This window comes from Oncorhynchus keta, chromosome 28 (genome assembly GCF_023373465.1).
Source record: "Oncorhynchus keta strain PuntledgeMale-10-30-2019 chromosome 28, Oket_V2, whole genome shotgun sequence".
Lineage (NCBI taxonomy): Eukaryota > Metazoa > Chordata > Actinopteri > Salmoniformes > Salmonidae > Oncorhynchus > Oncorhynchus keta.
This window is the reverse complement of record NC_068448.1, coordinates 47,956,587-47,982,883: the sequence shown is the minus strand read 5'-3', so window position 1 is coordinate 47,982,883 and position 26,297 is coordinate 47,956,587. Positions and strand designations below refer to the sequence as shown.

The following is a 26,297-nucleotide window of genomic DNA, read 5'->3' as shown; positions in this document are numbered from 1 at the left end:
TGTCTATTTGAACTACTGGCACAAGGCTCGGACACCCATGCATACCCGACAAGACCAGAGGTCTCTCCACAGTCCCCAAATCCAGAACAGACTATGGGAGGCACACAGTACTTACATAAAGCCATGACTACATGGAACTCTATTCCACATCAAGTAACTCGTGCGAGCAGTAAAATTAGATTTTAAAAACAGATAAGACACATTTATGGAACAGCGGGACTGTGAAGCAACACAAACATAGGCACAGACACATGCATACAAACACACGATAACATACGCAGTATAGACACACATACACATGGATTTTGTTGTTGATATGTGGTAGTACAGTAGGGGTTTGAGGGCACTTAATATGTTGTGAATGTATTGTAATGTTTTAAAAATTGTACTACTGCCTTAATGTTGCTGGACCCCAGGAAGAGTAGCTGCTGCCATGGCAAATACAAAGCTGTGCCCCTCCCTACTGTGTTTTCCAGGGCAGCCAAAATGTTCCTGACTCGTTCGCTGGAGATGCGTCAACATCTGTTGGCCAGATCACCTTGAATCTGCCCAGAGTCCCTCAACAACTCCCTGACGTCCAGAACCTGCTTGTACAAAGCCTTCTCCAGGTTCCTGTGGACAACACAATCATCTCTGTCAGGATTATACCATACTAATTATGCTAATAGAATTGACACTGAGTGTACAAAGCATGAAGAACACCGTCCTAATATTGAGATGTCGTCCCCATGCTGGCCCATGTTGTCTCCAATGCTTCCCACAGTTGTGTCAAGTTGGCTGGATGTGCTTTGGGTGGTGGACAATTCTTGATAAACACGGGAAGCAGTTGTTGAAAACCTAGCAGAGTTGCAGTTCTTGACACAAACCGGTAGAGCATGGCGCTTGTAACGCCAGGGTAGTGGGTTCGATTCCCGGGACCACCCATACATAGAATGTATGCACACATGACTGTAAGTCGCTTTGGATAAAAGCGTCTGCTAAATGGCATATATTATTATTATTATTACCATACCCCGATCAAAGGCACTTACATATTTTGTCTTGCCCATTCACCCTCTGAATGGCACACATTGTGTAAGAAAATTAAGGGAGTACCATAAACTATAATCAACTGGCTAATAAATACTTTATTGAAACAGAGTTAGTCGGTACAGTTTCAGCAGAGAAAGCTTCAGTTTCATCTATATCAGTTTAAACAGCTGAGAGTAGCACTGGTCCATTATTTTTTGTTGTTGTTTTACCTTTAACTAGGCAAGTCAGTTAAGAACAAATTCTTATTTTCAATGACTGCCTAGGAACAGTGGGTTAACTGCCTTGTTCAGGGGCAGAACGACAGATTTGTACAGCTCGGGGATTTAAACTTGCAACCTTTCGGATACTAGTCCAATGCTCTAACCACGAGGCTACTCTGCCGCCCCATAGCGCCACAACATGTAGCAGAGGCCACTCGTTATCGCACTACGGACCAGAGCTAGACATGGAACAGATACATTTAAGGCAGGTTTGTCATGCAGAGAAACATTAGACCTCATTCAAAATGTTTTAGAAGAAAGGATGTAATGCATTAACAATTTCATTCATTAGCATTCCATACAGTAGTAATAGTTGGTCCGAGACTATCCATAACAGCAATTACTTATCCAACGCTGAGTGTTACAACAGTATTTCCTCTCGGCCAACAAGCATAATGAATTACATAGCTTACATCTGTACGTACCTGGTCCATTACATCAAGCAAAAGTTCATTAAAGATAATTACATACATTTCAGCGTCCAGTTTGTGCTCTCCGAAGCTGAAATTCAAAATGAATTTCAACAGTTATATGCTTCCATATTGAACAGGCTTACGCTAGTAAATTTACAGCCTTGGGGAATATGAAGATCATAAACAGCAGCACTTGAGTTCATTAACCATGCATTGCATTCCCTTTCATGTCAAAGGAGCAGAAGTACATGCATTAAGTCGTATTGATACTGTAATACGTATAGTGGGTATTAAAAATCGTGCTTGATTTAAGAACATGGAGATGCAAAGCTCCATTGCAGGGGGTATACTGTACGGTGTCAATGCTCCGTTATTAAAAAAAGGGTGGTAGGTTCACTGCAATGTTGCGGAGATACGCGGATGCACGACGATGATGATGGTCGTCTGATAGTTGAGGTGTCTTCCTGGTCCCGGTTACATCTTTCTCATCTGGGCCATCAGCTCTTCTAGACTCTGTTCTGTTTCCTCCACAGTCTCCCCTCCTGACGCCCCGGTCTCCTGGAAAAGGAGAACAGAGGTCATTATTAGTTCAAACTGGCTTGAGATGCCTCCTTGAGGTTGTACCGGTTACTTCCACTGGCCCAGAAATAGTGACTTAGCTTGTTTGTACCATACAGAGTAGCTTATAACAAACTTTGCCTACTTAGTCATCACAGGAGGCTCATAATAATGGCCGGAACGGAAATCATGTGTTTGATACCATTCCACCTAATCCGCTCCAGTCATTACCGCGAGCCAGTGCTCCCCAATTAAGGTGCCACCAATCTCCTGTGATAGGCGTTATGACCCTCAAGGGGCTATGCATTGTCTGCGTTCATCAAAAAAACAAAAAGAATATCATAGTATTTTTTATGAGGTTTGTATGGTACTGACCTTCTCAGGGATGGTGTAGGCCACAGTGATGCCTTCTGGGAGGTCGGGGACGGGGCCTGAAGCCGCATGGAGTTCCTCTTCTGTCTGCTCCGACACCAGCTCAATACCTGACAGAGCAACATAGGTCAGTAATGGTCCCTAGAGTGGATCACTTGCTATGGACAATACATTGAGGCAATATCAACGCTCCAGCTACACTCACCCCAGTCGTTCTCCTCGTGAACCACTTCCTCCTCCACCACCTTCTCTACAACCTTTTTTGGTCGCTCTGCCTCTTTCTTCTGTGGACCACAAAGCACGCACACCACTGAATTACAACTGTACCCGGTCCTGTACACACCCCAGGTCATGATGGGTGTTGTAACTTTAATGTGTTACAGAGTTAATGTTTAAGTTAATTCATTGAGCTGTATCTAAAGATATTTATTTAGTTATTTACATATGTAATTGTATTGGTTAGGATTGAATTACGCTTTTGACTGCAAGTTCCAGAATGCCTTGCGACAGGAATGAGAGAGATAACGGGACAGTTATGTGCAGGTGCAAGGTGATTCTGGAACTTGCAGTCAAAAGCGTAATTCAATACTGTTCAATTCCACAATAAAGTTCAAACGAACTGTCCTCCTTAGCTGATAGCAATTCCAACAATGTACTGAAGTGATCGGTATCCGGATTTGACTGGGCTATTTCCACATCAATCTGATTCAAAATCCTTGTTGTGGCGCCTCGAATGGTACCCCGCTTTCGTCTCATTCTTTCTGCTTCATGCCGACGTTTCTCCTCAGCCATTTCAGCCGCTTCTTCGTCGCAGCTCATATCCCGGGATTCGGCACCAAATTTTTGATTAACTGTCTTCAAAGTAATGACTCGGGACGTCGGGTTTGATATGAAAGCTTTTTTTTAGTAATAATACTTGTTCACGTTACATTTAACAACTTTAGATTCTACAGAGCAATGCAGGTAAGACGCTAGCGGAAAGGTCAGCTTAATCACTTTGCACCTGCACATAACTGGCGCGTTATCTCTCTCATTCCTGTCGCAAGGCATTCTGGAACTTGCAGTCAAAAGCGTAATTCAATACTAACCAATACAATTACATATGTAAATAACTGTAAAGAAATATAATATGAAGTAGAGAGACAGAAAGAAAAAGGAGGAAAGGGCCTCCTTGGTCAGTCACCTTATAGTCGTCCTGCTGTTTCCTGCAGTAGCGGTCATCACATGTGGGGTTGGCCTTCATGGCCATAGTGGGGAAGAAGTCCTGCATGGCGTTGTAGCCCAGGTAATGGCTGACTGTGCCAAACTTCAACAGGTACCTGAGGACAATGAACCACTGTTAGGATATCTTCATAGGCAACCCCGTTATGGGTCTTTGTGTTGGGCTATGATCAGGGTCGTATTCATTAGGCCACACCGTCGCAAAATGCTTCTCGACAGAAAACAAAGTGTTTTCAAAGTGTTGCCTCTTGATTGGACAAGTTCCGATAGTGCCTCTATTTCAGTCTGTTTTCTTCCATGTGGGGCCTAATGAATATGACCCAGGTCCCATTTACAAGCAAATGTAACCCAGATCTTACTTGAGGACGTTTTGGACCAGGATCCCTGCCACCACACCCATGGTGGTGGGTAGGCTGGCAGCACACACCCCCTCCCTCTTCAGGGTCTTCTCATCAATGTTGGCCGCCACCACCAGGGGAGGAGCACACTGTCACAGGGACAATCAAAGCTTGTGTTTGCAACGTGCCATCCGTTTCAATTAAAGGGACTGTCCGGTACTTTTCTATACTTTTCGGTAGTTCTGAAAGTAGTGCCCACGAGCCAAAAGTGCAGATGTGTGCGCCACGTCATTGCTCTCACTCTGCTGGGTGTGATACTTGCTAGCTGTCACTCAAATGGCGAGGGGCTGAATCTCATTTGCTGGGGTGGTGGGGGGGGGGTGTAGGGAGAAATGGCAAAGCTTTGAAAAAACAGTCGCTTTCAAACTGGGGTTTGCCTGGCTAATTGAGGTAAAACATGAACTATCGACACATCCAGCCCAAAGCAGAAGGTTTAAAAGAGACTTAGTAGTCGCCAAAGTACCAGAGCATGTCTTTAAGTAGAACAGTGATATTGCAAATGGTACCCTTTTTCCTATATAGTGCCCTACTTTTAACAAGAGCCATATTGGCCCTGGTCAAAATAATTGTTTTGCCCTGGACATAAATAGGGAAAAGGGTGCCATTTGGGACCCATCCTAAGTGTGTGATGTGACGTACTGCGAAGCAGGCCGTCTCCCCCGGGATGATGAGCTGGATGTGTCCAGACACAGCGTTCTCACTCACACCCGACTCCATCCAGATCTGACCCAGCTCGTTACACGCCTAGGAACGAGAAAATGACCAACATACATCATCTGATCTTCAACTCAATACTGTATGTTTTATTGTCAGGGAATGAGGGAGATATATATATATATATATTAGTACTGACTGCGTTGATGGCCATCCGGGCCTCAAAGTTGTCCACACAACTCAGAATCAGGTCTACGGCCTTTCCTTCCTGAAGCGCCCCATAACTGAGACAACACAAAGTACTTAAACAGAATGACCATGTGGCGATCACGTGGACATTTCAGAAGTTATGTGTTATGGTAGATCTTGAAAGTTGAACAAAAACAACGCCGCCTTCTAGATTTATTGGTGTGATCTGTATGTGTTTTCTTCAGTTGTCCTCATCATGTAAAGTAAAGCATCCAATTTCATACTGTAATGCAATTCGTTTTTTTTTTTTAAATCAACTTGAAAGTCAGAGAACTGACTTTCAACACTGAAAATGCTCTGCAGAAATGACCACAAAAGCAGTATTATTACTGCACTTATGAGATAGGGAGAGGACACAAGTTCTCACCTTATGCGATCCATGAAATGTGCGAAATGTTCCATGGTGGTGATGTTGTAGTTGTGGGTCTCAAACTGCACATCTGGGTTGATATTCCTGTTTGACAGAACGTAAAAACATGTAAGCACCTTATCGTGACGTTACATAATATAAATCAGACCAGTGGTACGTTTTGCAGGACACAATGTTGTGGTATGTTCAGATGTAAATATATGACGCAGGACCAACATCTCTGAGGATTTGTTGATGACATTTTTATTCTGGCAACGTTCCACAATGTTTGCCTACTGAACGTGGCCCCCTCAGGTCACTACTGTACCTGAGTGTGTGTTCAGCTGCCTCTACTTTGCTGAGGCCGGCCTGGTGAGGCTGGAAGAACAGCCTGTTCATATTGGCCAGCTCCACTTTGTCATAGTCAAACAGGATGAGCTGTGCAAAGAGATGATGGCAACAAGGCAGAATGACTCGGCGTACGTTGTTGCATTGATGGACGTTCGGAAACATAAGGTTGAAAACGAACGATATAAAGATATGTTGATTTAGTAACGTGAAGTTTGTATTACCTTACCAATGCCACATCTTGTGAGCATTTCTGCAGTCACACTTCCAACTCCTCCAACACCCACCACAGCTACAGTGAACGTCCTGATTTTCTGTTTAACAGTAGAATATAAATAAACGCATGCCCATTTTGTCATATTAGATCGTTTGTAAGGGTTTTAAAATTCCAGAATTTCAGGACTCCTCCAATAGGGATTTATAGAAAGCCTCAGAATATTGGGGACATTGTGCAACCTTCGATGTGTATCGGATAACAATATAACATGCGATTGTATCTTACCTCATAATCTTCAACAATGCCCATTCGCTTCAAAGCCATCAGACGACTGCAAGGTAAGAACGCGAGGTAAGCAGTTTACACCATATGCCGGTATGTGGCGTTTATTTCTGGGGTGTCAACCATATCATGTACTCTCTTATGTATTCATGATCACAAATGACTCAATTTGCGGCAGTTAGATTTCGACAGCTAGATATACCTGTAAGGGTTTGAATCCACTACTTCTGCACTCATTTTGTCGATCCTTGGTCTGTGATGAGGTTGGTTGTTGTCGGCAGCTTCCTCGGCACACATCGCCGTACATCGCTTTTGCTTACACTTGATCAACTCATTCTCAAGCTCCCTCACTCGCAGCTTCAGCTCTTCGATTGAGGTCATGTTTCTATAAAAAGAATAAGCCACACTACTCCGTTGTTCAAGTGTAAAATGCCTGGATTGAAAAGCCTTGACAATCACATAAAGACCACAAGCGACCGGCTAGTACACGTCTACACAGTTCGAATCAACTGGCAACCCGAGTTTCTGTAAATACAGTCCGGGCAGAAACAAGCTGCGTTGAGTAAAAATGTTTTTTAAGTCCTATAAATACATGATCTCTACGGCATCTAAAAATTCGACCATCGGTCAGTGCGTGCCATCAGCAAATCTGTGCATTTACCAATCTGTGAGATGAGCTCAGTCACTCTTTTGTAGCGACGTTTTACAGAAAACTGCGGATTGCGCAAAATTTGATCTGCAAAACACTGACTCTCACCTCCGTTGACCAAAACGAAACCATTCGACTTTCCATATTGTACGAGATTAGCTAATTCGTTCAATTTTACGACTTTGACAAATAATGAATCCACACTGAAATATGGAAGACCAAACAGCAACTCCTGTTCGGGAGCAGCACAGGTTCAACACGGTCAATCTTCAGCGATATCTGGCTGGAAAGACACGAGGTGTGTCCAACAACGACAGGTTCACTGTCAGACAATACAGGTATGCTCACCTTTTATCTGAAGTGTTCCAGTTCCATAGAAATGAGCATACTTCGTAAAATGGAGTGAATCACTGTCCATGCCTTCCGTGTCTGATCATTCCAGTGCTGGACAATCCAACCCCACCTTCCTTATCCAGACCCCTTCTGACAGCTATGTCCTGAGAAAGAAACCGCCGGGTATGCTTCTGCCAGGGGCTCACAAGGTAGTTATGATGCAAAACCTTCTCAATAATTAGATAAATAATGAGCAAGAACAGTAGTAAAAGACACTGTGCTCTTTGACACAGTTTTAGTTGTTTTAGCTGTATTATTTCTCTCCAGTAGAGGGAGACAAAGTTTAACGTTACAAGTACAGTGAAATGCCTTGCAAGGTCTAAACCCAACACAATATCAATGTAGTACTAAAAAAACAGCATAAGGTAGAACAAAACACACGAGAAATAAAAACAAGTGAAACACGAGAAAGTAAGAAGCTATATACAGGGACCATATTTCCAATGTGCAGGGTTAAGCTACTTGAGTGGTAGAGGTAGATCTGGATAGGAGTAAGGTGACTAGGCATCAGTGGTGGAGAAAATACCCAATTCTCATAATCTAGTAAAAGTGAAGATATCTTAATAGAAAATGACTCAAGTAAAAGTGAAAATCATCCAGTAAAATTCTACAAATATTTGGTTTTAAATATACTTAAGTATCAAAAGTAAATATATTTGCTAAAATATACTTAAGTATTAAAAGTAAAAGTATAAATAATTTCAAATTCCATATATAAAGCAAACCAGACGGCACTATTATTTTTTTTTCCTTTTTTTTTAATGTATAGCCAGGGGCACACTTAAAACACTGAGACGTAATTTACAAATGAAGCAGACCAGTTGCAGTAGAGATGACCAGGGATGTTCTCTTGATAAGTGTGTGAATTGGACCATTTTAAGCATTCAAAATGTAACGAGTACTTTTGGGTGTCAGGGAAAATGTATGGAGTAAAATGTTTATTATTTTCTTTAGGAATGTAGTGAAGTAGAAGTAAAAGTTGTAAAAAAAAAAATATATAAATAGTAAAGTACAGATACTCCAAAAAAAACGACTTATTAGTACTTGAAAGTATTTTTACTTAAGTACTTTACACCACTGCTCGGCATCAGGATAAATATGTGTGTTAGTGTGCGTATATATGTAAAGTCCTGTGAGTGTGCATGGAGACAGTAAATAAATATGTAAATACAAGGGTTAACGCAGATCATCCGTGTAGCAATTTTGTGTAGCTATTTTAGCAGTCTTATGGCTTGGGGATAGAATCTGTTCAGGAGCCTGTTGGTGTCAGTCTTGATGCACGGGTACTGCTTGCCGTGCGGAAGCAGAGAGAACAGTCTATAGCTCGGGTCCCTGGAGTGTTTAACATTTAAAAAAAATATATATATAATAATATGAACCCCTCCATGAACCCCTCTTTTTACAGCTTTTTTGCTGTTTTTTTTTTTACAGTTTTGTCAATTGGGATAGACTAGAGTATGTAGTAATAATACCCCAACAAATTGCTTTTGATACATTATGTAATGTATGCATTACTTTTATTTATTTGGAAGCATTGACATTTGTGACAGCCCGTCCCAACCGAGGTTTATGTCGAAAAATCCCGACAGTTTCTTTTTTTTTTATTACAAACATTTAGTTTCAGAGCTCCAAAATGGCATATCATACACTGTGTGCATGTGAAAGTATGCTGCTTTAAAAGTGGATACATTTGTTATCCCACTTAGGAGACAAGTAAAAGAGAAAAATGTCCTTGAAAGATTGCTAGAGAGCTCTACTTTGTTTACGCCCCCATTCAGCATCTCATATAAATGCATGGTATATCCCTCCCCTTATCTCAGCCAATCATGGCTAGCCAGGAAGGATCCTGCCTTTCTCCCTATATAGACATGGCAGCACTGCTTCTAGCACCTAAGCAACTTTGCAGTGTTTTTTTGTTTGTTTGTGTTATTGTTTTTGTTATTGCTTCTTACATTATTAGCCCAAAACATTTTGTGTTATTACATTTAAAAAAATACAATAATAATCATAATTAAAAAAAAAAAAAAAGCATTTCGATACACTTAAAATATAATCTGCTAAATGTGTCTGTGACCAATAACATTTGATTTGATTTATAGCTCAGTGCGTTCTCCTTGGCTAAACTAAGCTCGTCATCTAACATTTGTATTGATATTTACGGATCCCACACAAGTTTGCAATTAAGGCACATGAAAGTTCACATGTTCAAGAAAGCATTTCTGCAAAATGGCCCTACTATGAAGTAGAAACTAGCGTCACCCCCCCACGTTGGGCTGTCGGTTCACATTTTCTGTTTTCTGTGTGCGAGGTGGACAGGGAGTATCGAGTGCAGAAGGCCCTGTTCTCTGCTGGGTTCCCAGTTCCCCAGCCACTGCTACACTGCACTGACGCAGAGGTGATCGGAACCGAGTTCTACCTGATGGAGCATGTCCAGGTAGGTCAATGCTGCTCAGCGCACAAACTTGCGTGAGCCATTAAAATGCACCGTTGAGCTGTAGTAGGACTTACACACAAACTCTCCCTCTGTTATGTCCGGTTGATGAGCGCGGTATTACGTTTTGTATATCGTTTGGTTAGATATCATTGTGTTCCCCTCTCTGTGGTGTAGGGGCGTATATTCCAGGACCTGAGGCTCCCAGGGGTGAGTGCAGCGGAGAGGGCAGCCTTGTATGTGTCTGCAGTGGAGGTTCTGGCCCGTCTTCACTCCCTGGACCTAACCACCATGGACCTAGAGGGGTACGGGAGAGGGCCTGGCTACTGCAAGAGACAGGTAGAAGATAGATATCCTTTATTCCCGTTCCATTTTTATTCCACCCCCTTTCTATTACCATTTGCATCCCACTTTGGTCTTAAAATATCATTTTCACTTTGACCGTTTATTACCCAAAAGGTGTCTACCTGGACAAAGCAATACAGAGCAGCTGCCCACAAAGAAATTCCCGTCATGGATAAGCTCTCTGATTGGCTGTTGAGCAACCTGCCCACCAATGACAATGAAGTGGCCCTTGTCCATGGGGACTTTCGAGTGGACAACCTGATTTTCCATCCTACTGAGGTTGAAACATGGCTTGAAGCTTACATTAAACAGTAATAATACTGTAAAACATATTAGCATTTTCATAGCACTTTTCCTAAAGTGTTTTTCATTGTATATGAGACTAATGTTGTAGAGGAAGTGGATGACTGAAGTGTGCATATCTAATAGACAAATGTTATCTTTCTCTCTAGGCTCGTGTGGTGGCTGTGTTGGACTGGGAGCTCTCCACCACGGGCCAGCCAATGGCAGACCTGGCCTACTTCCTGATGCCCAACTATTTGCCCAGCGGCCTCAGCCTCCTCAGCTGCATGGGCAGCCTCAGGGGTGTGGAAGGTATGACCTCTGAGTTATTATATCTGACACAGATCAAGGATCAGCTTACAAGCTCTAAACCCTAAATTAAACCATTAAGCAAGAACGCAACGTAATCCTACTCTGTTCTCTACAGCTTGGATTTTATGTGGCCTGATTTGATTTTCATCTGTGTAATGCTATTGATGAACTTTCTCTATTTATTTCCAAATGGCCAGGTATACCTTCTCCTGAGGACCTGATCTCCATCTACTGCCGGTGCCGAGAGATCCCATCTTCTCTGCATCAGCTCAACTTCTACCTGGCCCTCTCGGTCTTTAAGATGGCAGGGATCGCTCAGGTTTGGCTCACACTCTCTCATTCTCTCTCGTTCTCTCTCGTTCTCTCTCGTTCTCTCTCGTTCTCTCTCGTTCTCTCTCTCACTCACTCACTCACTCACTCACTCACTCACTCACTCACTCACTCACTCACTCACTCACTCACTCACTCACTCACTCACAATATGATAATAGATAATATAAGATCAGTAGTGATAAAAGTAAAGATACCTAAATATAAAACAACTCAAGTAAAAGCGAAAGTCAGCCAGTAAAATACTACTTGGGTAAAAGTCTAGAAGTATTTGGTTTAAAGATCAGCCCCTTTTTTTCAATTTTCACCTAAAATGACATACCCAAATCTAACTGCCTGTAGCTCAGGCCCTGAAGCAAGGATATGCATATTCTTGGTACCATTTGAAAGGAAACACTTTGATGTTTATGGAAATGTGAAAGGAATGTAGTAGAATGTAATACAATAGATTTGGTCAAAGATAATACAAAGAGAAAAAAAAGGCCATAATGTATTATTCCATCCCAGGCACAATTTAGATTTTGGCCAGTAGATGGCATCAGTGTATGTGTAAAGTTTTAGACTGATCCAATGAACTAATGCATGTCTGTTAAAAGTTTTGAATCAAAACTGCCCAAATGTGCCTAATTTGTTTATTCGAAATTGTGCACTCTCCACAAATAATAGCATGGTATGTTTTCACTGTAATCACTACTGTAAATTGGACAGTGCAGTTAGATTAACAGGAATTTAAGCTTTCTGCTAATATCAGATATGTCTATGTCTTGGGGAAATTCTCTTGTTGCTTAAAACTTCTTCGGGATCGGTGTCCCTTCCACGGGGCGGTTTAGCTAACGTAGACTGATGCGATTAGGGTGAGGTTGTAAGTATCAAAAGTAAATGTAATTGCTAAAATATGCTTAAATACCAAAGTAAAAATATAAATAATTTAAAATTCCTTCTATTAAGCAAAACACACAGCACTATTTTCTTGTTTTAAAAACAAAATAATTATGGATAGCCAAGTGCACAATCAGACATCTTTACAAATGAATCATTTGTGTTTCGTCAGTCCGCCAGATCAGAGGCAGTAGGGATGACCAGGGATGTTCGCTGGATAAGTGTGTGAATTTGACAATTTTCCTGTCCTGCTAAGCATTCAACATGTAATGAGTACTTTTGGGTGTCAGGGAAATGTATGGAGTAAAAAGTACATTATTTTCTTTAGGAATCTGGTGAAGTAAAAGAAAAATTGTCAAAAATATAAATAGTAAAGTACAGATACCCCCCAAAAACGACTTATTAGTACTTGAAAGTATTTTTACTTAAGTACTTTACACCACTGGATAGGATGCACCTTTTCACTAATGGCATATGATGGCCATTGAAATGCCAGATGGACTGGTGTAAATGAAGGAACACACACACACACACACACACACACACACACACACACACACACACACACACACACACACACACACACAGTGTAGCTGTTTTTTGATGCTCTCTCTCTCTGTATCGCTCAACTTGTCATCTCTTTGGCACTGTTCGGCTGAAGAGGCAGCTAATGAGCTCAAACTATTCCCAGGTCCACATTCTCATCTCATCTAATCTCATCAAGTCACACACACACACACACACACACACACTTTGTCTTATCTGCTTTCATTATCTTTATTCTGTATCTGAACACGGCAAACCAAAGCAGACTCCTGTGTTGTGATCTATACAAATCATTATTTTTCATCAATCAGCTTTCATCTGTCTTTGACACCATTTTGCCTCTTTCTTACTGATAATGCTATCTTACTTACAAGAGGACTTCCTAGGACTGAGATATTTCTCTAAACTGTCTCTGCTCACAGAAGATCTTGTCTCTGTGTGTCTGTAACCCCTTCCCCCTCTCTCTCTCTCTCTCTCTCTTTCTCTGTTATAGGGGATCTATGCGCGCCACCTCTTGGGCAATGCCAGTGCTCCCAATGCTGCCCAGTTTGGCCAGAGTGTGGAGCCGTTGGCCCAGGTTGGGCTGCAGATTGCAGAGAAGTATGTTGGTTGACATGATACTCAAACTACAGTCTATCATCCCATAATAGTGCCCGTATGTATTATGGTGTGTTTGTGCGTGTCTGGCTGTTTGTAGCCCCTCCAGGTCGGGCCCTGCTGATGCCAGACTGTTCCTCCAGACTGCTAAAGGCCAGGCTGTCCACCAGCAGGTCACAGAGTTCATGAAACAACACGTGCTTCCTGCTCAGCAGGTCAGTTGAAAGGTCACGGGTCAAGAGCAGAGAAGACAGTAGGAGGAGTTACAGGGCACTGCATGAGTCAGAGTGGCGGTCAGAGTAATGAGGTACAGAGAGTGCCGGAGGGAGCAAGCTAAGTGCACTCACACTTTACATGCGTCAACAAAGAGACAGAATTGTTCATTTTGTCACATGCCTCATAAAGAGCATCTGGGACGTATTAAATGGAGACCACAACGGATACAAGACAAGCGCTTGTAGAAGAGCTGAGGATTCCATATCCTCATTGAGTCGGTCTCTTCTGTGGGCATTATACATTTCTGTCTGAAATGTACTGTATTGTGAAGTTGCAACCTCCTGAATTAGTCCACGCTTTGTATATTCACCAGTGGATGACTCTGACTGTTTTTCCCCCAGGAAGTATCAGAGTACTACTCTAAACACGCCCACTCGCCCCAGAGATGGCACCCCCCTCAGGTGATAGAGGATTTGAAGGTAAGGAAGGACATGCTGGGGGGGGGTGATGTTGGTGTTTTTTGATGGTCAGCTCTTGTAGAGTGTTTGAGGAATAAGGTGAAGTTGCCCCTAGACATTGATCTTGGGTCAGTTTAGCATTTACCCCCGTTAATGCTTAAGGTTAGGATTGGGGGAGGGGAAGCTGATCCTAATCTGTACCAACGGGGAAACTCCACCCTAGAGCGGTGTTTGAGTTCAGAGGTCATTTAAGATGTCCCCCCCCCCTAGGTGAAGGCCAGAGAGGCGGGGCTTTGGAACCTCTTCCTGCCGGCAGTAAGCGGTCTCAGTCAGCTAGACTACGCCCACATCGCAGAGGAAACGGGACGATGCCTCTACGCCCCCGACCTCTTCAACTGCCAGGCCCCTGGTAAGGCATGGTCACCACTGATTAAGCCTGTTGAAGTTACTGTCTGATAGTGTGCTAAGTTTAGGACCAAGTTCTTTGCTGATGCACGACAAGGTAGATGATGTTCGGAGCCATTCATGATTAATAGATGTATCTTATCTAATGATGTGAATCATGCTTGTATTCACGTTTCATATTTACGTAATTAAGTCATGATGAGTTATAACATCGGACTGTAAAATCACCAGGAATTGAGAAAAACAAACGTGTTTAAGTTATGAAATCTGTTCCCAAGTATTCCAATGAATAAAAAGAGGCATACAGTGTGTGATCGTGTCTCAATGTAACTTATTCTTTAAATAAGCAGTTTATTTTGGGGCTTAGTTGTGGTCAAGTTGCAATGTACAAATGATTATAAATTAGGTTACATTGATGTGATGGTGTCATTGGATAATTCGTAGATCTATTGTTGTGTTTGCCCCTACAGACACGGGGAACATGGAGGTCCTCCACATGTTTGGTACTGAGGAGCAGAAGAGAGAGTGGCTCCAGCCCCTGCTCAGTGGACAGATCCGCTCCTGCTTCTGTATGACAGGTACGCCCTCAGGCCCAGGGCCATGCTTTAATATATGGCTACACTATATCCCTGCTGTGTATTCATGTATCTCTATATAAGGCTCCGCTTCCTTCTAGTCGTGTCAGTTCACGTAGCACAAGACGATATGACGTGATGGATCTCATTAATACAGTTATTAAAGGTCTCCAAACATTATATGGTGATAACTCATCCCTTGTGTCACAAATATGCACTCTTAAATGAATTCGCTCCTCCTTCTTTTTAATTAAGTTTTGATTTATAATTTCGACAGGAGGCTAGGAAAGCTCTCTTACTCATAAATAGACTAGTGACATGCTTAAATGGCAGCCATTTTGTGGCAGTACGTTCACCACGCATGACCCTTTGGAAAGTACACTATTAGAAGAAGAAAAAAGGTGCTGAGTAGAACCGTACAGGGTTCTTCAGTTTGTCCCCACAGGGGAACCCTTTTTGGTGCTGGGGTGAACCCTCTATGTAGGGTTCTTCAAAGAACTCCCTGTATATGGTTCTACCTAGAACCCTCTATGAAGGGTTCTGCCTAAAACCCTCTATAAATGGTTCTACCAAGAACCATTTTATCATCTAAATGTTCTTCCTAGAACCGCCTATGAAGGGTTTTACCGAGAACCCTTTTATCTTTGGATGGTTCTTCCTAGAACCCTCTTATGAGCAGTTCCACCAGCCTTATTAGGCTTTAACATTTTGTTATTTCAGACAGTACATTACATATAGCATAAGACCTTTCTTTGAGGGTCTAGTTATACCTCAACATAGTGTTGTTACAGGCTACAGCCTGTAAAATACATTTAGAAATGCATATTATTCAATTATTGCACCCACACTGCTCACGCCCGCCAACGAGTGTTGCATTGCTAACACGGAACCCAAACCGGCTGCGTGCGTGCATACATTTATTTTGTCCCCCACACCAGACGTGATCACGACACGCAGGTTAAAATATCAAAACAAACTCTGAACCAATTATATTAATGTGGGGACAAGTCCAAAAGAATTAAACATGTATAGCAATTTAGCTTGCTTGCTTGCACTTTTGCTAGCTAATTTGTCCTATTTAGCTAGCTTGCTTGCACTTTTGCTAGCTAATTTGTCCTATTTAGCTAGCTTGCTTGCACTTTTGCTAGCTAATTTGTCCTATTTAGCTAGCTAGCTTGCTGTTGCTAGCTAATTTGTCCTGGGATATAAACATTGAGTTGTTATTTTGCCTGAAATGCACAAGGTCTTTCATAGTATTACCACGATGACCGGCAACAAAGTTTGTCTTTCAAATCACCCACGAGTGGTATAACCAATGAGGAGATGGCACGTGGGTACCTGCTTCTATAAACCAATGAGGAGATGGGAGGGGCAGGAATTGCAGTGCGATCTGCGTCAGAAATAGGAATGACGGCTTCCTGGGTGGCACAGTGGTCTAAGGCACTGCATCACAGTGCATGTGCACAGTGCTAGGCTCTGTCGCAGACGGCCGCGACCGGGAGGCCCAGGCCCATGGTGCGGCGCACCCGTAGGGATATGGCCCTCCTGCGGGCCGTCCGGGTTAGGACCATTGTGTCAAGGGTTTGGCCCAAAATGGGTAAAAAAAAGGGATATCCTTGTCTCATCACGCACTAGCGACTCCTGTGGCGGGCCGGGCGCAGTGCATGCTGACCAGGTGTCATGCTGACCATTGTGTCAAGAAGCAAGACTGTAGACAAAACTGTAATTACAACCAATTGGATACCATGAAAAAAAATAAATGTATGCACGATGTGTGGGGGACAAAATAAATGTATGCACGATGGCGCACGTGCGCAGCCGGTTTTGGGTTACGTGTTAGGAATATCCTGGTTCACAGGCCACATCAGGCCTGCAAGTGGCATTATGCTGGCTGGCAAAGCATGTGTAGTTCCTATTGGAATCCAGACAGAGTTAGGTTATCCAATAAGTGAAATTGTTAATCACCCATAACCTGCATTCAGAGTGACTGCCACGGTAGGGAAGATCGAATACTGAGACTACCTCAATCATCTAAACTGGAACAACCATCTCAGTAACGGGTGCAATAAATCCAACAGATTGGATTAGTTTAGAAAACTGTATGCTCTTTATCTTTCTGTAGCATAAAATGTATTAAACAATCAATGTACATGCAAAAACACATATTACACTAAAACAAACTATTCTGAACCTCTCACTGCAATAAAGCATGCGGGGAAATATTATTTATGGCTCTTTGTAGAACCCTTCTTGCCTGCCAAAGAATCATCAAATAACCCTTTCTTACAAAAATGGTTCTTAGGATGTTAAAGGTTCTAGGTAGAACCCTTTGCCTTACAAAGAACCCTAGTCTTCCAAAAAGGGTTATTCTGATCGAAACGGTTCTTGGTAGAACCCTATCTCTTCTACGAGTGTAATAACCCTGTTAGCATGCTTGTGGGGGTGCTGCCTCCACTCAGACGTCTCCACCTGAGGGGAGAGGAGGTTGTATATTCATCCCAGCAGGTACAGGCTCTATCTCCATAAAGACACTGAACACTCTGAGCGAGGCCTGTGGGACCACACCATGAGTCAGAATGTTGAGAATGAGCCATCCCCCTCTGTTTGTTACCCATTACAGAGAAATTGTATGCATCGCAAATGGCACCTTATTTTCTATATTGTGCACTACTTTTGACCAGGGTCCCTAGGACTATGTTAGAGCTCTGGTCAAAAATAGTGCACTAAGTGGGGAATAGTGTGCCATTTGGAACACATGAATAGTAATGTAATGATGTCAGAAGGGACGATAGTGGGCGTTAGGTTCCCTTGTGTTCCTGCAAACACAGATGTTGTTTCCGAGGTGTTTGTGTGCGTCATCGGTCTGGTTGATTTCAGATGAGCCTCCCACTCCTGTGTACACTCTGTGTACACATTCCTGGGAATTTACTGTGCACAGAGAAACCTTCACTCTAGAGTGGATCAGTGTTTGGACTAATTAAAGAGCAGTTCACACACACGAGTACACAGAGAGGTAGTGTGTCCCGCGTGTTAACCACTACCCAGTGATCTCTGTCTGGGTGGGTGCGTTTCCTGTGCACAAGACTTAAGAAAAGGGTTAACCCGCACATTGCCATGCTTTTCCTGTTTGCGGTGCAGCTACAGCCCCAAAGTTGACATAGTCGGTAAAAAAAACATGTACTGTACCAATAACTCCCACACAATTTTAGCTCTGCCGTTTTACCCTGTCAACAGAGCCTGATGTGGCCTCCAGTGACGCCACCAACATGGAGTGTAACCTTCAGAGGGACCAAGACCATTACGTCGTCCACGGGAGGAAGTGGTGGAGTAGTGGTGCGTAAAACCTACTTGTTGTCTCACTCACTTTTTGAATTCCGGGTTGATTTATAATTCCAGCTGGAGACTGGGTAAGCAGGGAAGCCTATTCATTGTTCAATTACTCCAAAATAGACCGTTGACACTCTTAAATGAGTCGCGAATGAATAAATATTGAAGGGCTCTCTCTCCATTTCTCTCTCTCTCTCTCGGTTTGCATGCCACCGAAGCAGAAAGGCCTAAAGTGTTTAAGCTTAATTGTGACTCCTCCCGTGCTATTTGAACAATGCTCTAACTGCCTGAGAGCAGTTACTACCCAAAAGCAGCGCTTCTTTTCATCTCTCTACCCAAACACACTAATGAGGTAAACATTTTATCCTCTCAGCCACACATGGCTTACAGAACTCATTCATGGAACCAAGACAAACAAACACTGAAAGGACCATGTTAAACATTGTGACGTGTGAGTCTGTGCTTTTTAAAGGCCATTGTGTGACTGTTTATTTCTTATATTGACTCAGTTTTTATATAGTGAATGAAAAAGTTTATTTGTGGAATCTTTGACAAAGATGCAGATACCAGTTACTCACCGGCCAAACAGTATAACCCTATAAGCCGGGGATCATCAACTAGATTCAGCCGGGGACGATTTTTCTAATCAATTGGAGCTAATTTCCTGGTGCTTTTGCAGTCTTTTATGTCCAACAATGATACAAACAACAAGTTGTACCAGTCAAAAGTTGACACACCGACACATTCAAGGGTTTTTCTTTTATCTTTACTATTTTCTACATTGTAGCATGATATTGAACACATCAAAACTATGAAATAACACACATGGAATTATGTAGTAACCAAAAAAAGTATGAAACAAATCAAAATATACTTTATATTTGAGATTCTTCAAAGTAGCAACCCTTTGCCTTGACGACAGCTTTGCACACTCTTGGCATTCTCTCAACCATCTTCATGAGGGAGTCACCTGGAATGCATTTAAATTAACAGGTGTGCCTTGTTAAGTGCCTTGTTAAATGCCTTCGGAATGTATTCAGACACTTAGACTTTTCCACATTTTGATGTTACAGCCTTATTTAAATAAATGTTTTTCCTCAGCAATCTACACAATACCCCATAATGACAAAGCGAAAACAGGTTTTTAGAAATGTATTAAAATGTATTAAAAAAATTTAAAACGTACATCCCTTATTTACATAAGTATTCAGACCCTTTGCTATGAAACTCGAAATTGAGCTCAGGTGCATCCTGTTTCCATTGATCACCCTTGAGATCTTTCTACAACTTGAATGGAGCCGACCTGTGGTAAATTCAATTGATTGGACATGATTTGGAAAGGCACACACCTGTCTATATCAGGTCCCACAGTTGACAGTGCATGTCAGAGCAAAAACCAAGCCATGAGGTCGAAGGAATTGTCCATAGATTTCCGAGACCGGCATGTATCAAAGCACAGATCTGGTGAAGAGTACCAAAAAATGTCAGCAGCATTGAAGGTCCCCAAGAACACAATGGCCTCCATCATTCTCAAATGGAAGAAGTTTAGAACCACCAAGGCTCTTCCTAGATCTGGGAGGTGACCAAGAACCCGATGGTCACTCTGACAGAGCTTCATCTCCACTGTGGAGATGGGAGAACCTTCCAGAAGGACAACCATCTCTGCAGCACACTACCAATCAGGTATGTATGGTAGAGTGGCCAGAAGGAAGCCACTCCTCAGTAAAAGGCACATGACAGCCCACTTGGACTTTGCCAAAGGCACCTAAAGACTCTCAGACCATGAGAAACAAGATTCTCTGCTCTGATGAAACCAAGACTGAACTCTTTGGCCTGAATGCCAAGCGTTACGTTTGGAGGAAACCTGGCACCATCCCTACGGTGAAGCATGGTGGTGGCAGCATCATGCTGTGGGGATGTTTTTCAGTGGCAGGGACTGGGAGACTATTCAGGATTGAGGCAAAGATGAATGGAGAGAAGTTCAGAGAGATCCTTGATGAAAACCTGCTTGAGTGGCCCAGCCAGAGCCCGGACTTGAACCCGATAGAACATCTCTGGAGAGACCTGAAAATAGCTGTGCTGCAAAACTCCCCATCCAACCTGACAAAGCTTGAGGATCTGCAGAGAAGATTGGGAGAAACTCCCCAAAAACAGTTGTGCCAAGCTTGTAGCGTCATACCCAAGAAGACTCAAGGCTGTAATCACTGCCAAAGGTGCTTCAACCAAGTACTGAGTGAAGTACTGAATACTTATGTAAATACGATATTTCCGTTATATTTTATTTCGTGAATTACAAAAAAAAAATCTAAAATCCTGTTTTTGCTTTGTCATTTTGGGGCATTGTGTGTAGATTGATGAGGGGAAAAAAAGATTTTATATATTTTAGAATAAGGCTGTAATGTAACAAAATGTGGAAAATGTCAAGGGGTCTGAATACTTTCCGAAGTCACTGTATGCCTGTAGATGTTGCTAACTGACCCCCTCAATCACTGTCCGCTGTAGGACATATTACAGATGTTCCCCCACTCACAAACTGTGGTTTGAGGCCCTCCTCATTTAAACATTCTCTTGGAACACTGGCCTGTTGTTTTCAGTATCGGCACGGAACATATCCTTAACCCTTTCAAGACTGTCTTGTAATGGGCCTCCCGGGTGGCGCAGTGGTACGGGAGTTGTAGCGATGAGACAAGATAGTAGCTACTAAAAAAACAATTGGAGACCACGAAATTGGGGAGAAGAAAGGGGTACATTTTTTTTTTAAAGAGTAAAAAAATATTTTAAAAAGACTGTCTTGTAATAATTCAATCTGAGAGAAGTTGAGAATGTATGGTCCTGTCTGGTTCCGTTAGTAGAGCAATGACTGGATCGTGGGTCCAATTCCCGTTTGGGACCACCCATATGAAAATGTATGCGTGCCCTACTGTACGTCGCTTAGGATAAAAGTCTTCTAAAAGGCATATATTATTATGTTGCCCATTTACCTGTGATTCATCTGATAACACTTGGTATGACGGTGTTGGCACTGTATTGAACACACAATGTTCTCTGGCATTGGATAACATATTTTGGATATGAATACATTCTGTGCCCGCATTGTTTTCCCTCTAAAGCCTCTAATTCACGGTTCACTGTTTGTCGGAGACGACTGTCTCTAATGCCAGTGACGTTTTCTATCAAGTTTGACAACGTCTAATTGGATGTACATGTAGGTGGTTTCTAAACCCATGAACAAACAGAGTAGTGGTCTGAATGAATAACCGAGACATCATTATCCTGGAAACTAGTGGTTTTCCTGGATTCCCAGCATTCGGGTTCAATCGAAGGAGGAACATTATGCATTTAGTCATTGATGATATGGAGAGATGCCAATCACTTACCGAGACGGTCATTTCTCTACTATAATATAAATGCGTATACTTTACACAACATGTAGCTTAGAGATGGCCTTGCATTTGGTAGATATTCAAATATTTTTTTTTACAGCTGTTTATTTTTTGATGTTATACAGTAATGACAGCAGAGCAAATGTATTTCACCAACTAAACCAAGTGTCAAGATACTTGAGTCGTGTCATGTGACAGTTGGCACAGAAGTGACAGTTGGCACGTGATACAATCAGTCAGGTGCAGCTGTAAAAGTTCTTAAGAATCTGAGGAGCCATGACAAATTGTTTCAGCCTCCTGAGGGAGAAGAGGCACTGCTGTGCCTTTTTCACAACGGAGCTGGTGTTGAGTCCTCAGTGATGATATTAAGTCCTCAGTGATGTGGACACTGATCTTGAAGCTCTCGACCCAGTCGATGTGGATGGGGGTGTGCACCCGCCCCTGTTTCCAGTAGTCCATGATCAGCTCTTTGGTCTTACTGCCAGCTCTCTGACCTCTTCTCTATAGGCTATAGGACTTACCACCGTCATGTCGTCAGCAAACTTGATGATGGAGTTGGAGTCGCGTGTGGGTGAACAGGGAGTACAGGAGGGGGCTAAGTACACACCCCTGGGGGCCCCCCATGTTGAGGGTCAGGGTGGCGGAGGTGTTGTTGCCTACTCTTACCACCCGGGGGTTGAGAAGTCCAGGATTCAGTTGCAGAGGGAGGTGTTCAGTCCCAAGGTCCCAAGCTTGGTGACCAGCTTGGAAGGGACTATGGGGTTGAATGCCGATCTGTAGTCAATGAACAACATCCTCACATGATGTATTCCTCTTTTCTAGGTGGGAGAGGGCAGTGTGGAGTGCAATTGAGAATGTGTCGTCTGTTGGTGCAGATCTGTTGGGGCAGAATGCAAATTGGAGTGGGTCCAGGGTATCTGGGAGGATGGAGTTCATGTGTGCCATGAACAACCTTTCAAAGCACTTCATAATTACAGATGTGAGCGCTACAAAGCGGTAGTCATTGTGGTAGGATGCCATAGAGTTTTTGGGACCAGGAATGATGGTAGTCAGCTTGAAACATGTGGGGGATTACAGACTGGGACAATGAGAGGTTGAACGTGTCTGGGAAGACGCCTGCCAGCTGGTCTGCACATTTATTTTGAAAAAATGACCTTTGTTTTGAAGTCATACTGAGACAAGGGTCTCTTTAACAGATGAGCCCTGCATAAATACATCAAACGCATACAATTTACACAACATATGAAGAAAAAATGGACATATTTATCAACATAGAGGTCTCTGATCATAACTCTGAACTGACCAAGGGGGGCCAGAACTGGAAGTTGTTCCACATGAAGGGCACAAAAAAAAAAAAACTAAAATCAACTTTACTCAACTGTGGAGACTGAAGGGGCCTCCAGTGTTCTCCAAGCCTGAGACCGGCTTTGGTCATTTGTCAAGTCTAAATTGAATTAATGATGATGGATACATAGAACGTTTCTGCATGAGTGCTTTGTAGATAAACACAATAAAATGCTGCTCTCTCCTTACATACAAAGAGGCCCAACCCACTTTTTGATACAAATCACAATGGTGAGTTCTATAACCATCACCAGTAATCAACCGAAGGACACAATGGAAAACAGTATCTAGTGGTTTAAGTGTAGATGATGTAGCATGCATATAGATAATATCCCCATAATCTATAATAGACATAAAAGTGGCCTGGACAATTTCCTTCCTATTAACAAAAGTCAGACATGCTTTGGTTCCGTAAAAGATACCAACCTTGAACTTCAACTTCTTCACCAGCTCAGTGACATGTTTTTTAAAAGACAGTTTGTCATCAAGCCAGATACAAAGATATTTGTAGGAAGGAACTCTCTCCATTTGTGTACTGTTGTAAGTAGTCATTAGAAATGTAATGTAAATCTGGGTAATGGGACCTAGAAAAAAGGCATGCGTTTTGTTTTGTTTGCACTTAACACTAACTTTAGATCTAATAACATTACATTGTTAACATTGTTATTTATATCAATTGTAAACAGTAGTGGGCCGAGTATCGTATCTTGGGGCACCACTTTATGTATTTCAAGGAACTCAGATTTGAACCCATCTACCTTGATGGCCTGAGTTCCGTCATTGAGATAATTATGAAACCATCAGTCTACAAATATGGCAGCACAATTATTTCTATCATTCAAGGCAGGTATTCCCAAACTGGGGTACGCGCAATGCCATCGGGGGTACGCCAAATAAAAATGTGATTCAATGATCTTCACATTTTCAGACAGTCTATTTCTATTTTCCAACGGGGCTATACATTTGTTTTTTTTTTCCCTCGCCTGAGTGGCTTCGTTTCACTGCCAAAAATAACATTTAGCCATCTAGTGTTCAGCGAAATAACAACACAATGTCATATACAGGTATGCTCAAATAATTAACATCCAATCACATTAACCGTTACTCTCTCGCGGGAATTCCACTAATGGTCTGTATGTAGACAAAAGTAGCTGCTGCTCATGCTGGTATCTATACTGATGGCACAAAAGCCATGACAGGGAGACATAGTGGAGTGGTAATGTGCGCGCAAGCAGTTGCTCCCGACGCCACTTGGGTACACTGCAGCATCCACCGAGAGGCTCTTGCTGCCAAGGGAATGCCTGACTGCTTGAAAGACGTTTTGGACACTACAGTGAAAATGGTTAACTTTGTTAAAGCGAGGCCCCTGAACTCTCGTGTATTTTTTTAAATTGAGAGATGAGCTTAAAGTTTTTCACTGACCATTTTCACTTGTCTGACCGCTTGCATGATGACGAGTTTCTCACACGACTGGCCTCTCTGGGTGGTGTTTTTTCTCGCCTGAATGATCTGAATCTAGGATTACATGGACTCTCTCTGCAACTAGCCTCAATTTTGTCCTGCACATTGAATATATGATTAAGAAGTTGGAGCTCTTCTCTGTCTGCATTAACAAGGAAAACACACAGGTCTTTCCATCAATGTATTATTTTTTGTGTGCAAATGAACAAGTTTACGGACAATGTCAACTATGATCAATTTAATTTAATCAGAAGCAACTGCCAGATTTCTGGATTGGGCGACGCTCAGAGTATCCTGTTAAGACACTGATGCCCTTTGCAACCACATACCTATGTGAGGGTGGATTCTCTGCCCTTACTAGCATGAAAAATAAATACAGGCAGACTGTGTGTGGGAAATTATTTAAGACAGACTCTCTCCAATACAACCCAACATTGCAGAGTTATGTGCATCCTTTCAAGCACACCCTTCTCATTAACCTGTGGTGAGTTATTCACCATTTTTTTTATGAACAAATAAGGTTTTATATATGAGATGGTTAAATAAAGAGCAAAATGATTGATTATTAATATATTATTATTTGTGCCCTGGTTGTGACAAAAACTCACAGTCATTTTTATGTTTAATCAATGTATCGTACAGTGTGTGTGTGTGTGTGTGTGTGTGTGTGTGTGGCAGGCTCACAATGATGGCAAAAAACAACCGAGTGCGCTGACCCTGGTGCTAGAGGGGGTAGGCAGCTGGAGGTTGAATGTTTGAAGGGGTACGGGACTATAAAAAGTTTGGGAACCACTGATCTAAGGTATTTGTAATTTCATTTACAACTAGCATGGTAGCCGTAGTGGTGTTTAGGTCTGAATCCAGATTAACATTACGAATAACATTTACAGATTGAAAATAACAGCTATTTGTTGACCAATGATTCTAGTATTTTCGCAAGGCAAGGGAGCTTGGAAATGGGTAGATCATTTTCAAGATCACTATTACATGCTATGAAGACAAACCCCAGGAAGACCATCTGGCCCTGTGGCCTTAGGAGTGTTGACCCATTTAACAACCTCCGTGTTTTCCCCGAAGTGTGCATAAAAGGCATTTGAGTTTGTTTTGTAGAGAGGCATCGTTGTCTTCATGTCTTCCTTTGTACTCTGCAATGTACTATAGGCCCTGCCACATGGGATTCCACCTTGTTCCACTATTGTCCTTTTGATGCCCCTGCTGACATCATAGCGGGACTTGTTCATGTCCTCAGCCGTAGCCACAGGTTGCCTGCGACAGCCCTGTGAGCTCTGAGAGCGATGCATTTCCTGATGAAGCCGGTGACGGAGGTGGTAATCTCGCCGACGCTATCAGCGGATTCCCGGAACATATTCCAGTCAACGCTAGCAGAGCAGTTCTGCGGCAAAGCGTCCGCCTCGATAGACATTTCTTTTAACGGAACGTGCCACTGGTACTTCCTGTTTGAGATTTTGTTTCTGAACAGGAAGCGGGGGGGGGGCTTTGTATGCTTGCTTGTGGGTTGAGTAACAGTGGTCTTTATCATCCTTAGTGGCGAAAGAGATGTGTTGATAGAAGTTGGGCATTACGTGTCTTAGTGGCTCGGGAATTTAAATCACCGGCAACAAGAAAAGCAGCCTCCGGGTACTTGTTCTCCTGGGTTGTTTATAGCCTTGTACAGTTTGTTGTTGTTGTCCTGAGGCGGAATATATACAGCAGTCAGAATAACAGATGACAACTCCCTTGGGTGGTAGAAGGGTCAGCATTTGATCATCAGATATTCCAAGACGGGTGAACAATAGGTTGAGACTTCCACTGCGCTAGCGTCTGCACACCATTTGGTGTTGATGAAGATATATATACATACACCCCTCCCCATCTGGATTTCCCTGAATCCAATGTCCTGTCCACTCGGTGAATGGAGAATCAGTCGAATTGGATAGCCATGTTGAGTATCTTGTCTGAAAGCCATGTTTCAGAAAAATAAGGAATTTAGAATTTATGAGAGCCCTGTTGA

At 42.6% G+C, this 26,297-nt stretch overlaps 2 protein-coding genes across 5 annotated transcripts in view; one reads left to right on the top strand and one right to left on the bottom strand.

Moving 5' to 3' along the window:
- Nucleotides 1-1,109: 1,109 nt before the first annotated feature.
- On the bottom strand, nt 1,110-7,510 carry LOC118361514 (ubiquitin-like modifier-activating enzyme 5). Of its 3 annotated transcripts, none has more exons than XM_035741518.2 (13): nt 7,351-7,510; nt 6,556-6,738; nt 6,357-6,402; nt 6,079-6,168; nt 5,835-5,944; nt 5,525-5,611; nt 5,108-5,192; nt 4,894-4,998; nt 4,216-4,343; nt 3,819-3,954; nt 2,841-2,919; nt 2,639-2,745; nt 1,110-2,263 (listed from the first exon to the last, which is right to left on the bottom strand). In XM_035741518.2, exons 2-13 carry the CDS (start codon nt 6,732-6,734, stop codon nt 2,180-2,182), a joined length of 1,236 nt encoding a protein of 411 aa, XP_035597411.1. In that variant the 5' UTR covers nt 6,735-6,738; nt 7,351-7,510; the 3' UTR covers nt 1,110-2,179. The 3 variants fall into 3 exon arrangements, with proteins under 3 accessions (XP_035597411.1, XP_035597414.1, XP_035597412.1); XM_035741521.2 differs by lacking the exon at nt 7,351-7,510 and adding an exon at nt 7,111-7,260; XM_035741519.2 differs by lacking the exon at nt 7,351-7,510 and having other exon boundaries at nt 6,556-6,876.
- Nucleotides 7,191-26,297, top strand: part of LOC118361512 (acyl-CoA dehydrogenase family member 11) — a 57,362-nt gene continuing 38,255 nt past the window's right edge. For both annotated transcript variants that reach the window (XM_052483191.1, XM_052483190.1), the window contains exons 1-13: nt 7,191-7,340; nt 7,445-7,544; nt 9,704-9,829; nt 10,004-10,165; nt 10,286-10,450; nt 10,624-10,765; nt 10,963-11,084; nt 13,014-13,120; nt 13,218-13,332; nt 13,735-13,812; nt 14,062-14,200; nt 14,667-14,774; nt 18,006-18,104. In XM_052483191.1, the coding sequence (XP_052339151.1) occupies nt 7,213-7,340; nt 7,445-7,544; nt 9,704-9,829; nt 10,004-10,165; nt 10,286-10,450; nt 10,624-10,765; nt 10,963-11,084; nt 13,014-13,120; nt 13,218-13,332; nt 13,735-13,812; nt 14,062-14,200; nt 14,667-14,774; nt 18,006-18,104 (1,591 nt within the window). In that variant the 5' untranslated portion in view covers nt 7,191-7,212. The remainder of the gene's footprint in view (nt 7,341-7,444; nt 7,545-9,703; nt 9,830-10,003; nt 10,166-10,285; nt 10,451-10,623; nt 10,766-10,962; nt 11,085-13,013; nt 13,121-13,217; nt 13,333-13,734; nt 13,813-14,061; nt 14,201-14,666; nt 14,775-18,005; nt 18,105-26,297) is intronic.

Coding starts and splice junctions, on each gene's coding strand:
- LOC118361514 (XM_035741518.2), bottom strand. CDS start 6,734: ATGACCTCAATCGAAGAGCTGAAGCTGCGAGTGAGGGAGCTTGAGAAT. Junction 4,999..5,107: donor CCCGGATGGCCATCAACGCA/GTCAGTACTAAT, acceptor TCTCGTTCCTAG/GCGTGTAACGAGCTGGGTCA. Junction 2,920..3,818: donor AACAGCAGGACGACTATAAG/GTGACTGACCAA, acceptor TGTGGTCCACAG/AAGAAAGAGGCAGAGCGACC.